Raw genomic sequence first — 13,855 nt, 5'->3', positions numbered from 1 at the left:
CCTTTGTCAAAAATCAGTTGGCTGTAATTGTGAAGGTCTATTTCTGAGTTCTCTAATCTGTTCCACTCATCTATGTGTCTATCCCTTTGCCAAATACTACACAATCTTGATTACTGTGGCTATACGATAAATCAAAGTTAGGTAGAGTGATTCCTTCCACTTTATTCTTTTTCAAAATTCTTTTAGCTCTTCTTGTTCCTTTGCCTTTTCATATAAATTTTACAATAAGCTGTATATACCTACAAAACATCTTGATGGAATATTGATAAGAATTGTGTTGAACCTATATATAATTTTGGGGAGAATCAACATCTTTGGTATGTTGTTTTCCAATCTATGAACACAGTATGTCTCTCCATTTATTTAGGTATTCTTTGATTTCTTTCATCAGCATTTTGTAGTTTTCAGAATATAAGTCCCACACATGTTTATTCAATTTATATCTAAGTATTTTGGTTTTTTGAGTGATTGTAAATGGTATTTTAAGTTTCAGTTTCTATGTGTTCATTGCTAGTATACAGAAATGCACTTGACTTTTATACGTTGATCTTGTATCCTGCACCCTCACTGAACTCATTACTGGTTCTAGGAGGTTTGTGGTAGACTCCTTGGAATTTTCTACATTGATGATCATGTCATCTGCAAATACGGACAACTGAGTTTCTCTCTTTCCAGTCTAATACCACGTATGCCTTTCTTTCCTTTTTTTCCCTTATTGTGCTTCCAGTGCAATTTTGTGTAAGAGTGGTGATAGCAGATATCTTGCCTTGTTTCTGGTCTTTGGGATAACACATTCAGTCTTTCCCCATTAAGGACAATGTTAAGTGTAGTTTTTTAGATCTCCTTTATCATTTTGAGGAAGTTCTATTCTATTCCTTATTTGCTGAGAGTTCCCTAATTTGCTGGCTCACACAAGTCACAATAATCAATTCCAGGCAGATTAAAAGCTTATTTTTTAAAACTTTTTATTTTGATGTAATTATAGACACACATTAAGTTGCACAAATAGTAGAGAGAGGGCCTTGCACCCATTACCCAGCTTCCTGCAATGCTGACCTCTTACATAACTATAGTACATTATCATAGCCAGGAAATGGATTGGCACAGTAAATTATCTAGACTACAATTATCTGCTGTTATTCAGATTTCACCAGAAAAAATCTAAAATTATAAAACTTTTAGATGCTAATACAGGAGAACATGTTCATAACTCCAGAACAGAAAGAGATTTCTTGAACAAGACATAAGAACAAAGCATAAAGGAAAGGATAACGCATTTGACTACATTAACATCAATAACTTCTGTTCCTCAAAGACCATGAAAATTATGAAAAGACAAGCCACAAACTGAGAAAAAAAAAAATATCTGCCTTATGTAGAACTGACAAAGAGCTAGAATCGTGAATATATATATAAAAAAAATCCTATGAATCAATAAGAAAACAGTAAAAACATCCCTGTAAAAGAATGGGCAAAAGACTTGAACAGGCACTTCACAATGTCCCAAACCACAGCTTCCTGAACAGTGTCATGCAGAAAAAGTGTCACCAGGTTCAACAAAGTGTAGAAGGAGCAATGTAGCGAGCACAGGGAAGTAAAATGGCAGGATGTTTAGACACTTAGCCAGGTTGACAATGTCAGAGTGCAAAGTGTGAGTGCCAGGGTGGGGGAGATGGAGGAGGCAGAGAGGGGATATGGAGGGAAGTGGCCGTGGAGGGGATGGGGATGGTGGGACAAGGCTGGTTTCAACATTTTCGCTGCCAACCTCCCTTTCAAGGTCCCTGGTTTTGAAAGATTTTTATCTACCAGGTGGTATTTGTTATTAATGTATTTCTCGTTTGTTGAAGTTTAAATACATAAAAATTTCCCTCTACCTGCCAGACAGAGCTAAGAAGCATATCCAAAGTGTTCCAAGAACCTGCATACCAGTGTTAAGGCTCTTAACTGTGGCCTTCTCTTGCAGAATTCCCAAATCAGAACATGGCAAATACAAGGTGCTCTACAACTCCCAGCTCTTGTTCCATCACCGCCTCTATGCAGACCTGGAGACCATCCTGTACCACGTGCACCTCTTCAAGCCTCTGTCACTCCTCATGAAGCACTCCCAGCTCTATGTCCGGAACGTGGTGCCGCAGGACGCCTTTCAGGCCCTGGTCAGGTGGGGCTGCTCAGCTGCTGTCCCCGTGGATGGCAGCTGGATGTCTGCTTGGCCAGGCCACCCTTGTGAGATCCACTGTGGGCTACACAGTGGCTCTCTGAGGTGTAGTTTGTATTATTCTTTATGCACAAAGGAGCTGAGCCAGGGGTGGAGTTCAGTTCAGGGTAACACTAGAGCCAGCTTTTTCCACTATTCCACATGATCTTCCAAGATAGTTTCAGAAGCATCAAACACACGTCATGAGTCTACTTTGTCTGCTCTTCTTGGGGAATGCCCTAGAATAGCCTGCGGAGTGACCAACTGGCCAAGATGCACTTTTTGACGGAGGGATGGGGAAGCGGTGAAGGACCGGACCCATCGACAAACCACCAAAGCTTCCTAGCCCAACTGAATATTTCCTCTTTCTGTCTGCTTTATCCTACATACCCTGTCCTGCCCTCCCTCCCCATTCCTCAGGAAGCCCTTCTCCAAAAATCAGCATCTTTCAGTACTTGCATACCTTTGATGTGCTGTTTCTTCTGCTCAAATGCCAGTCCTTCCTCTGTCCACTTGCTGTCTCAGCCTTCGGATGTCAGTGCACACTAACTCACCTGGGAAGCTGCTACTCCCATGGGCTGTGAGCTGTGATGCTTCCCTTCTATTAATGAGCCCTCTGCTGAGCCCTGCCCCTGCATGTCTGTCTCCTCCATTCATGTGTTAAACAGTCACTCTAACAGTCTGCTCCTCTAGAAGCGCCAGAGACATCAGATCCATCTGGGAGGGGGGGTCCCCTCTCTCTGGGAGCCTCAGTTTAGAAGGGGAGGCACACAAAAAAATAAGTGCAGTAGGGTGTACTGGGACCTCATGCCAGCCTGCACCAGGCGTGGTGAGCCGCTAAGGAAGGGGAGTAGCGAGTGGAACCTTTGAGGAGGTTCAAGGCTGAGTGTGGAGAAGCAGCGAGCAGGTGTTCACCCGCTGCTGGGGAGGAGGCTGGAGGTGCAAACTGTACCTTTGTATTTTTAGAGCCAGCAGCAGAGCTGGCCCAGAGTCAGCCCTCAGCTGGTGCCTGCTGAATGTATTAAGAAGACAGTGCGAGAAAGGTTGAGAAGGTGTGCCTTTTATCCCACCCTCAGCTCTGCCAAGGCACAGGGCAAGCACAGATTGGGGAATCCCAAAACAGCAGGGCAGGGGCTCCAGGTCAGGGAGGGCACATGGGCGCTGGGCAGCAGAGAGTCATGTGGGGAGGCACAGAGCATCTGCGGGTCAAGAGCCTTAATGACCAGTCAGAGGACTAGGTCATGACTGGTGGTGACAGGAAGTAGCTGAGGGATTCTATTACAGAAAGGGAAGAGAACTATTAAATGCTTATTGCATCCTAGGTAGTTGCCCACATTATGGTTTTATTCCTTTCTAAAAGATGAGGAAATAGAAGCTCAGAAAGATTAAGCAGTAGGCCAAGGTCACTCAGTCACTAAGAGGTCAAGTCCAAGTTCCACAGGCATCTGCCTCCCGGCCACACTTCAGAAGTAGTTGAGACAAGTTACAGTTCCTGAACATGTGTTCCTGGAGAACGTCAGTGTCAATCACATGCCTACTGCATGCTAGGCCCTGGGCAACGTGAGTTCAGTATTGCTGCCCTTCTAGACTTTAGTCTTCAGAGCTGGGGGTGGGGGGGTGGGTTGGATAGGGGGAGGGATGACTGTTCAGTCGTTGAGCTTTGTTAAGAAATGAGGCAATGCGTATACCATTCTTCTCCTGGTGCAGGGGGCTCGAAGATCTATAACCCAGCTGCCAGCTCTTTGGCACTGTTCCCTGGTGGGACATGGGCTGGTGAGAAGTGTGAGAGAATGCCACAGTAAAAGTATTTACAGCAGAATGTGGGGAGACCTTTAACTTTGCGGGTGTGGGGAAGAGAGGCAAGGAGGCATTCCTGGGCCCCTTTTACATCCCCTTTCTGGAGTCATCAGCCTTGAGTCTGGGCTCTTCATTTGCTAGCTCTGTGACCTTGGTGGCAGTTACTTGACCTCTCTGAACTGAGCAGGGTGGCTGTTGTGTATTTCAGGCTTCACTACATCTGTCATCACAGCACCAAGCTCAAGGATGTGGTCACAAGAGACCTGTTGCCTTCCTCTGCCATGATCAAATGTTTGAGTCAAGAGTTTGGGATGCCCATTTCACAAGAAGAACTTTCAGATGAAAAACAATTGGCCCTACCACCTCATCCTGCCCCCAATCTTGAAGACCTCCGAAGTCGGAAGTCTACCCTCACTTTTGAGATCCACGCCCACCAGGAGAAGTACCTGCAGTGGCGGACCGCCATGATGCTGAAAAATAAAGACCATAAAATGAGTGTAATCCAGGTGGGCATCCTCACCTCCCTTGCATCAGGGTCCCCTGGCTTTTGTCCCACCTGGGCTGTCCAGTCACCTGGTGAGAGATATAGGGCATATATTGAATTTTTGAGCTGGGCATCTGCCCCTGGCCCTTGTCTGCTCTCTTACTGGGCCAGATGGGCAAGAAGCACAGGGCTGATCCAGGCCAGAAGCTTTCATTTCCAGGCCTGGCTTATCATAGCCTTCCTGAAAGGTAAGAAGGAATGCTCTTAGGTGTACATTACCATTACCATGGTCCTAGAGTTCATCTTAGAGAAAGAACCATCATGTGTGTATGTAGCATCTTGCTAAGTTGTTAAGGGCATGGGTGTCATAAAATGTCCAAGCAACACAGGGAAATAGTAAACTAATCTGCATGAGAGAATGAGGAGGCAGGGAAGAAAAGGAGAGGGAGAAGTTGGTAAGGCAATGGACAGCTGGGTCTATGTGGGCTGAATGGCCAAGGAAAACCTCCCTCACCATTCTGCCAACCAAAAAAGACTCAATTGAAAACACAGCCATCTAAGGTGTGATTTAAGTTGCTTCTCCCAATCTTTAGTAAAGTCTCCTACAAGCTTGAAAGCTTTGTATGTGTGTGTTCTTTATGAAGGCTCAGTGATTGAAAACCCTACGGAGCACATTTCTACTCTGACACACATGGGTTTGCCATGAGTCAGAATTGACTCCATGACAACTGGTGATTCCATTTATTTAGATCTTCTTTAGTATCTTTCAAGGAGCCCTGGTGACACAGTGGTTAAAGTGCTTGGCTGCTAACCAAAGGTTGGCCATTTGAATCCACCAGCCACTCCATGGAAAAAATGTGGCAGTGTGCGTCGGTAAAGATTTACAGCCTCGGAAACCCTATGGGGCAGTTACACTGTGTCCTAAAGGATTGTTGAGTCAGAATTGACTTCATGGTGGTGGGTTTGGTTTTGGGTTGGCTAATATCTTTCACCCCCACGTGTCTGTCAGTTTGTCACACTCCAGGGGCTTCCGTGTTGCTGTGATGCTGGAAGCTATGCCACCGGTATTCAGATACCAGCAAGGTCACCCATGGAGGACATGTTTCAGCTGAGCTTCCAGACTAAGACAGGCTAGGAAGAAGGACCTGGCAGTCTACTTCTGAAAAGCATTAGCCAGTGAAAACCTTATGAATAGCAGCGGAACATTGCCTGATATAGTGCTGGAAGATAAGCCCCCCGGTTGGAAGGCACTCAAAAGATGACTGGGGAAAAGCTGCCTCCTCAAAGTAGAGTCCACCTTAATGACGTGGGTGGAAAAAAGCTTTTGGGACCTTCATTTGCTGATGTGGCGTGACTCAAAATGAGAAGAAACAGCTGCAAACATTCATTAATAATCAGAACCTGGAATGTGCAAACTATGAATCTAGGAAAATTGGAAATCGTCAAAAATGAGATGAAATGCATAAACATCAATATCCTAGGCATTAGTGAACTGAAATGGACTGGTATTGGCCATTTTGAATCAGACAATCATATAGGCTACTATGTTGGGAATGACAACTTGAAGAGGAATGGTGTTGTGTTCATCGTCAAAAACAATGTTTCAAGATCTATCCCTAAGTACAGTGCTGTCAGTGATAGGATGATATCCATACGCCTACAAGGAAGACCAGTTAATACAACTATTATTCAAATTTATGCACCAACCACTAGGGCCAAAGATGAAGAAATAGAAGATTTTCATCAGCTGCTGCAGTCTGACATTGATCGAACATACAATTAAGATGCATTGATAATTACTGGCAATTGGAATGTGAAAGTTGGAAACAAAGAAGAAGAATCAGTAGTTGGAAGATATGGCCTTGGTGATAGAAACAATGCCGGAGATCGAACGATAGAATTTTGCAAGACCAATGACTTCTTCATTGCAAATACCTTCTTTCACCAACATAAACGGCGACTATTTTTTTCTTTATACACATGGACCTTGCCAGATGGAACACACAGAAATCAAACTGGCTACATCTGTGGAAAGAGATGATGGAAAAGCTTAATATCATCAGTCAGAACAAGGCCAGAGGCTGACTGTGGAACAGACCATCAATTGCTCATATGCAAGTTCAAGCTGAAACTGAAGAAAATCAGAGCAAGTCCATGAGAGCCAAAATATGACGAGTATACCCCACCTGAATTTAGAGACCATCTGAAGAACGGATTTGATGCGTTGAACACTAGTGACTGAAGACCAGACAAGTTGTGGAATGACATCAAGGACATCATACATGAAGAAAGCAAGAGGTCATTGAAAAGACAGGAAAGAAAGAAAAGACCAAGACAGATGTCAGAGGAGACTCTGAAACTTGCTCTCGAATGTCGAGCAGCTAAAGCAAAAGAAGAATTGATGAAGTAAAAGAACTGAAGATTTCAAAGGGCAGCTCGAGAAGACAAAATAAAGTATTATAATGACATGAGCAAAGAGCAGGAGATGGAAAACCAAAAGGGAAGAACACGTTCGGAGTTTCTCAAGCTGAAAGAACTGAAGAAAAAATTCAAGCCTCGAGTTGCAATAGTGAAGGATTCCATGGGGAAAATATTAAACAACACAGGAAGCATCAAATGAGATGGAAGGAATACAGAGTCATTATACCAAAGAGAATTAGTCAATGTTCAACCATTTCAAGAGGTGGCATATGATCAGGAACCGATGGTACTGAAGGAAGAAGTCCAAGCTGCTCTGAAGGCACTGGCGATAAACAAGGCTCCAGGAATTGATGGAATATCAACTGAGATATTTCAACGAACAGATGCAGCGCTGGAGGTGCTCACTCGTCTATGCCAAGAAATACGGAAAAAGATCCATATTTATGCCTATTCCCAAGAAAGGTGATCCAATCGAATATGGAAATTATAGAACAATATCATTAATATATCACACGCAAGTAAAATTTTGCTGAAGATCATTCAAAAACGGCTGCAGCAGTATATCGACAGGGAACTGCCAGAAATTCAGGCCAGTTTCAGAAGAGGATATGGAACCAGGGATATCATTGCTGATGTCAGATGGATCCTGGGTGAAAGCAGAGAATACCAGAAGGATGTTTACCTGTGTTTTATTGACTATGCAAAGGCATTCAACTGTGTGGATCATAACAAATTATGGATAACATTGTGAAGAATGGGAATTCCAGAACACTTAATTGTGCTCATGAGGAACCTTTACATAGATCAAGAGGCAGCTGTTTGGACAGAACAAGGGAACACTGACTGGTTTAAAGTCAGGAAAGGTGTGCATCAAGGTTGTATTCTTTCACCACACTTATTCAGTCTGTATGCTGAGCAAATAATCTGAGAAGCTGGACTATATGAAGAGGAACAGGGCATCAGGATTGGAGGAAGACTCCTTAACAACCTGCATTATACAGATGACACAACCTTGCTTGCTGAAAGTGAAGAGGATTTGAAGCACTTACTAATGAAGATCAAAGACCACAGCCTTCAGTATGGATTGCACCTCAACATAAAGAAAACAAAAATCCTCACAACTGGACCAATGAGCAACATCGTGATAAATGGAGAAAAGATTGAAGTTGTCAAAGATTTCATTTTACTTGGATCCACAATCAACAGCCATGGAACCAGCAATCAAGAAATCAAAAGACTCATTGCATTGGGTAAATCTGCTGCAAAGGACCTCGATAAAGTGTTGAACAGCAAAGATGTCACCTTGAAGACAAAGGTGCGCCTGACCCAAGCCATGGTATTTTCAATCGCCTCATATGCATGTGAAAGCGGGACAATGAATAAGGAAGACCAAAGAACTGATGCCTTTGAATTGTGGTGTTGGTGAAGAATATTGAATATACCATGGACTGCCAAAAGAACGAACAAATCTGTCTTAGAAGTACAGCCAGAATGCTCCTTAGAGGCAAGGATGGCAAGACTGCATCCTACATACTTTGGACATGTTGTCAGGAGGGATCAGTCCCTGGAGAAGGACATCATGCTTGGCAGAGTACAAGGTCAGCGGAAAAGAGGAAGACCCTCAACGAGGTGGACTGACACAGTGGCTGCAACAATGAGCTCAAGCATAACAACGATTGTAAGGATGGCTCAGGACTAGGCAGTGTTTCGTTCTGTTGTGCATAGGGTTGATATGAGTTGGAACCAACTTGATGGCACCTAACAACAACAACAGTGCCTTTCAATAATGCTTATATTATTTTTCATTAAAGTCTTATGTCATTTATTAGATTTATTTCAAGGTACCTTATATCTTTTTATTTTTATTAGTTTTCCTTTTGTTATTGGTTTCTAGTTTCATTCTATTGTGGTCAGAAGATACTTTTTATGATTTAATCTTTTTAAATTTATTAAGACTTGTTTTGTGGCCTAACATATGGTCTGTCCTGGAGAATGTTATATGTGCATGTGAGATTTCTCCTTTATTCTGTTAATGTGGTGATTTTCAAGTATTATATCAGCCTTGAATTCTCAGAATACAACTTGGTTTATTATTCTTCTCATATATAGCTTTAATTGATTTGCTGATGTTCTAAATTTCCATAAAATTCTCAGGGAAATTTATAGCTATAAATATGCAGATTAAAAAGAGAAGAAAATCTCTTATCAGTAACTTAACTGTACATCTTAAGGAACTAGAAAAAGAAGAGCAAAATAAACCCGAACCCAGCAGACAGAAATAATAAAGATTAGAGTGAAGACAAATGAAATAGAGAATAGAAAAACAACAGAGAGATACATGCACCTATATCCATAAAAGGGACTGCCACATAATTTTCCATTCTTGTAATAGTTATGTTAGGTTTTGGTTTGAAGTTAAGATTGGCCTGATACAGTGCTTTGGGAGGTGTTCCTTCTCGGAAAGAATTTATGTAAGATCGGTGTTCTTTAAATATTTGGAAGAATTTGCCAGTGAAGTGATCTGGACCTTAAGTTTTCTTTGTGGCTTTTAAATTACGGATTGTTTATTTAATAAATAAGACCATTCAGATTTTCTCCATTAGAATGTGTCAGTTTTGCTAAGTTATGAGTTGCATTTTTCTGGGAATTTATTTCATCTGAATTTTAAGTTATTGGCATGAACTGGTTTCTAATATCCTCTTTTACAGAATCTGTGGTGATGTCCCCCTTTCAACTTCTAATATCGTGCTTTGTCTTCTTTCTTCATCAGTCTTCCTCAGGATTTATGAATTATTCTCTTTAAAGAACCAAATGTTTTGATTTCCACTACTATATAATCGTTTTCTATTTTATTTTTGTTTTTGCTCTTACTCATTTCCTTCTTTCTACTATCTTTGGATTTTATTTGCTGTTCTTTTTCTAACTTCTTCAGATGATGCCTAGATCATTGGTTTGTAACATTTTATAATATATGCATGTTTGCCATAAATTTCCTATTAAGTTAGGTACATCCCCACAGGCTTTTGTATATTTTCATTATCAGTTAATACATTTTCCAATTTGCTTTAATTTCTTCTTTGATCCATGGATTATTTAATAATATATTGTTTAACTTCATGGTCATCAGAGAATATATTTTGTATAATTTCTATCCTTTGTTGAGATTTGCTTTATGGCCCAACATATGTCAATTTTAGTAAATGTTCCAGTGCACTTAAAAAAAAATGTGTATTCTGTGGTTGTTGAAGTACCGCTGTCATTAGGTGTCACTGAGTCGTTTCTGACTCACAGCGACCTTACGTACAACAGAACAAAAACACTGCCTGGTCCTGCACTATCCTCATGATTGTTGTTATGCTTGAGCCCACTGTTAGAGCCACTGTGTCAATCCATCTCGTTGAAGGTCTTCCACTTTTTCACTGACCCTCTACTTTACCAAGTATGGTGTCCTTCTCTAGGGACATGTCCCTCCTGATAACATGTCCAAAGTATGTGGGACAAAGTCTCGCCATCCTTGCTTCTAAGGAGCATTCTGGCTGTACTTTCAAGAGAGATTTGTTCATTCTTCTGGCAGTCCACAGTACATTCAATATTCTTCACCAACACCATGATTCAAAGGTATTAGTTCTTCTCTATATGTAAATTACATCAACTGTATTGTGGTTTCGTATCTTCTGTATCCTTACTGATCTTTAAGACCTATTTCTCCTTAGAGTTACTAGGGGAAGTCTGTTAAAATCTGCAAATATGATTATGGAGTTGTCTCTTTCTCTTAGGTGGATCTTTTTTTTGCTTTATATATGTTGAGGCTATGTTTTAGATACAAATTTAGGAATGTTTTATCTTCCTGTTGATTTGACTGATCATTTTGTAACTATGATAGGCCTCTTTTTATCTCTGGTAATAATTTTTTGATGTATACATTAAATATAATACAATGCACAAATCTTAAGTGTACAGCCTTATTCATTTTTATTTATGTGCATACCCATGAAGCCATTACTTGAATCAAGATACAGAACATTTCTATAACTCTTAATGTTTTCCTTTTCACTGGTCAGGGCTCTGGTAAAATGTTGAAAATGCAGTGATAATAACTTTGTTTTGTTGCTGATCTCAGTGTTTTCAATATTTCACTATTCTGATATTTGGTGTACGTTTTTATAGAAACCCTTTATCAGATCAGGAAATGTTCTTTCTATTCCTAGTCTACTAAAAGTTTGTTTTAATCATGGAGGGGTGCTGAATACTAAAAAATTCTCCGCATCTACTGAGATGATCACGTGTATTCTTCTGTTGTTGTGTGGAGTGTTCTGTATATGTCTGTTAAGTCTAATTGGTTTATGATGTTGTTGAAGTTCTCCCTTGCCTTATCAATCTTCTGTCTGGTTGCTCTATCCTTAAAAGTGGTGTGTTGAAGTCTTCAAATATTATTGTAAAATTGTCTGTTTTTCCCTTCAAGTGTGCCAATTTTTGCTTCACATATTTTGGGACTCTGTTGTTAGGTGCTTATATGGTTACAATCATTATATCTTATTGTGGGATGGAGCATTTTATCAATATATAATGTCCTTTGTCTCTTGTAGCCCTTTTTGATTTAAAGTCTATTTTGTCTGATATTAATATAGCCACTCCAGCTGTCTTTTGGCTACTATTTTCATGGAGTATCTTTTTCCATCTCTTTACTTTCAACCTCTTTATGTCTTTTTATCTAAAGTGAGTCTTTTGTCAACAGCATATAGATGGATATTTTTTATCCAGTCTACCTAATCTCTGCTTTTAACAGGACAGTTTAGCCCATTTATATTTAATTACCGATAAGAACTTACTTCTGCCATCTAGCAATTTGTTGTTTTCTGTATCTTATGTTTTTTTGTTCCTCAGTTCTTACATTAGTGCCATTTATTGTGTGCTCAGTTGAATTTTTGTAGTATATCATTTGATTCCCTTCTTTCCTTTTCTGTATATGTTTTAGTTATTTTCTTAGTCTTTACAATTAACACCTAAACTTGTAACAACCTAGTCTGAATAATACTACGTTATAATGGTGTACATACACTCTGACCCTATACATCTCTGTCCCTTCCCCATTTATATTATTATTGTCATAAATTATATTTTTATATGTTGTGCACCCATTAACATAGATTTATAATTGTTTTATGCATTTGCTGTTTAAATCATATATGAAAAAAAGAGGAGTTACAAATCAAAAGTACAACGCTGGGTTTTTTTATCTACATATTTTATCACTGTTCTTTATTTTTTCTTATAGCTCTGAGTTGCTATTTAGTGTCTTTTTTATTTCTTGTAGGGCAGGCTTCCTAGTAATGAACTTGTTCAGCTTTTGTTTACAGGGAATATCTTAAATTTCTTCATTTTCAAAGAACAGTTTTGCTGGAAATTCTTGACTTTTTTTTTTTTTTTTTTGTACTTTAAATGTCATTCCACTGTCTCCATGGTTCCTGAAGAGAAATCAGCTGTTAATCTTATTAAGGATCCCTTGTATGTGACAATTTGCTTCTCTCATGATGGTTTCAAGATTCTCTTTTTTGTTTGTTTTACAAGTTGGCTATAATGTGTCTCAGTGTGAATCTCTTTTCAGTTTATCCTGTTTTGAGTTCACTGAACTTCTTGAATGTATATATTCTTGTCTTTCATCAGATTTGGGAAGTTTTGGCCAATATTTCTTCAAATATTTTTTTCTGCCCCCTTTACTTTCTCTTCTCCTGGGACTCCAATGATGCTTATGCTGGCTCACTTGATGTTGTCCCACAAGAGTCTCCCAGGCTCTGTTCATTTTTCAATTTTTTCTTTCTGCTCCTCAGACAATAATTTCAATTGTCTTATCTTCAGATTTGTCCATCCTTTCTTCTGTCTGGTCTAATCTGCTGTTGAACCTCCCTAGTGAATTGTCCGTTTCAGTTTTTGTACTTTTGAGCTCCAGAATTTCTCCTTGATTCCTTTTAATGATTTCCCTTTATCGATATTCTTATCTTGCTCATGCATTGTTTTCCCAACTTTCTTTAGTCCCTTGTCCCTGGTTTCCTTAAGCTAATTGAGCACATTTAAGATAGTCGATTTAATGTCTTTTTTTTAATTAACTTTTATTGAGCTTCAAGTGAACGTTTACAAATCAAGTCAGTCTGTCACATATAAGTTTACATACATCTTACTCCATACTCCCACTTGCTCTCCCCCTAATGAGTCAGCCCTTCCAGTCTCTCCTTTCGTGACGATTTTGCCAGCTTCCCACTCTCTCTATCCTCCCATTCCCCCTCCAGACAGGAGATGCCAACACAATCGCAAGTGTCCACCTGATATAATTAGCTCACTCTTTATCAGCATCTCTCTCCCACCCACTGTCCAGTCCCTTTCATGTCTGATGAATGGTCTTCGGGGATGGTTCCCATCCTGTGCCAACAGAAGGTCTGGGGAGCATGGCCGCCAGGATTCCTCTAGTCTCAGTCAGACCATTAAGTATGGTCTTTTTATGAGAATTTGGGGTCTGCATCCCACTGATCTCCTGCTCCCTCAGGGGTTCTCTGTTGTGCTCCCTGTCAGGGCAGTCATCGATTGTGGCTGGGCACCAACTAGTTCTTCTGGTCTCAGGATGATGTAGGTCTCTGGTTCATGTGGCCCTTTCTGTCTCTTGGGCTCTTAGTTGTCGTGTGACCTTGGTGTTCTTCATTCTCCTTTGCTCCAGGTGGGTTGAGACCAATTGATGCATCTTAGATGGCCGCTTGTTAGCATTTAAGACCCCAGACGCCACATTTCAAAGTGGGATGCAGAATGTTTTCATAGTAGAATTATTTTGCCAATTGACTTAGAAGTCAACTTAAACCATGGTCCCCAAACCCCGCCCTTGCTCCGCTGACCTTTGAAGCATTCATTTTATCCCAGAAACTTCTTTGCTTTTGGTCCAGTCCAACTGAGCTGACCTTGATTTAATGTCTTTT

At 40.4% G+C, this 13,855-nt stretch overlaps 1 protein-coding gene across 10 annotated transcripts in view; it reads left to right on the top strand.

Moving 5' to 3' along the window:
- Positions 1–13,855, top strand: part of CFAP92 (cilia and flagella associated protein 92 (putative)) — an 88,751-nt gene that overhangs the window by 64,942 nt on the left and 9,954 nt on the right. For all 10 annotated transcript variants that reach the window (XM_049861743.1, XM_049861749.1, XM_049861741.1 and 7 more), the window contains 2 exons: positions 1,964–2,158; positions 4,200–4,497. In XM_049861743.1, the coding sequence (XP_049717700.1) occupies positions 1,964–2,158; positions 4,200–4,497 (493 nt within the window). The remainder of the gene's footprint in view (positions 1–1,963; positions 2,159–4,199; positions 4,498–13,855) is intronic.

The sequence above is a fragment of the Elephas maximus genome, chromosome 20 (genome assembly GCF_024166365.1).
Source record: "Elephas maximus indicus isolate mEleMax1 chromosome 20, mEleMax1 primary haplotype, whole genome shotgun sequence".
Lineage (NCBI taxonomy): Eukaryota > Metazoa > Chordata > Mammalia > Proboscidea > Elephantidae > Elephas > Elephas maximus.
This window is presented reverse-complemented; position numbering and strand designations above follow the sequence as displayed.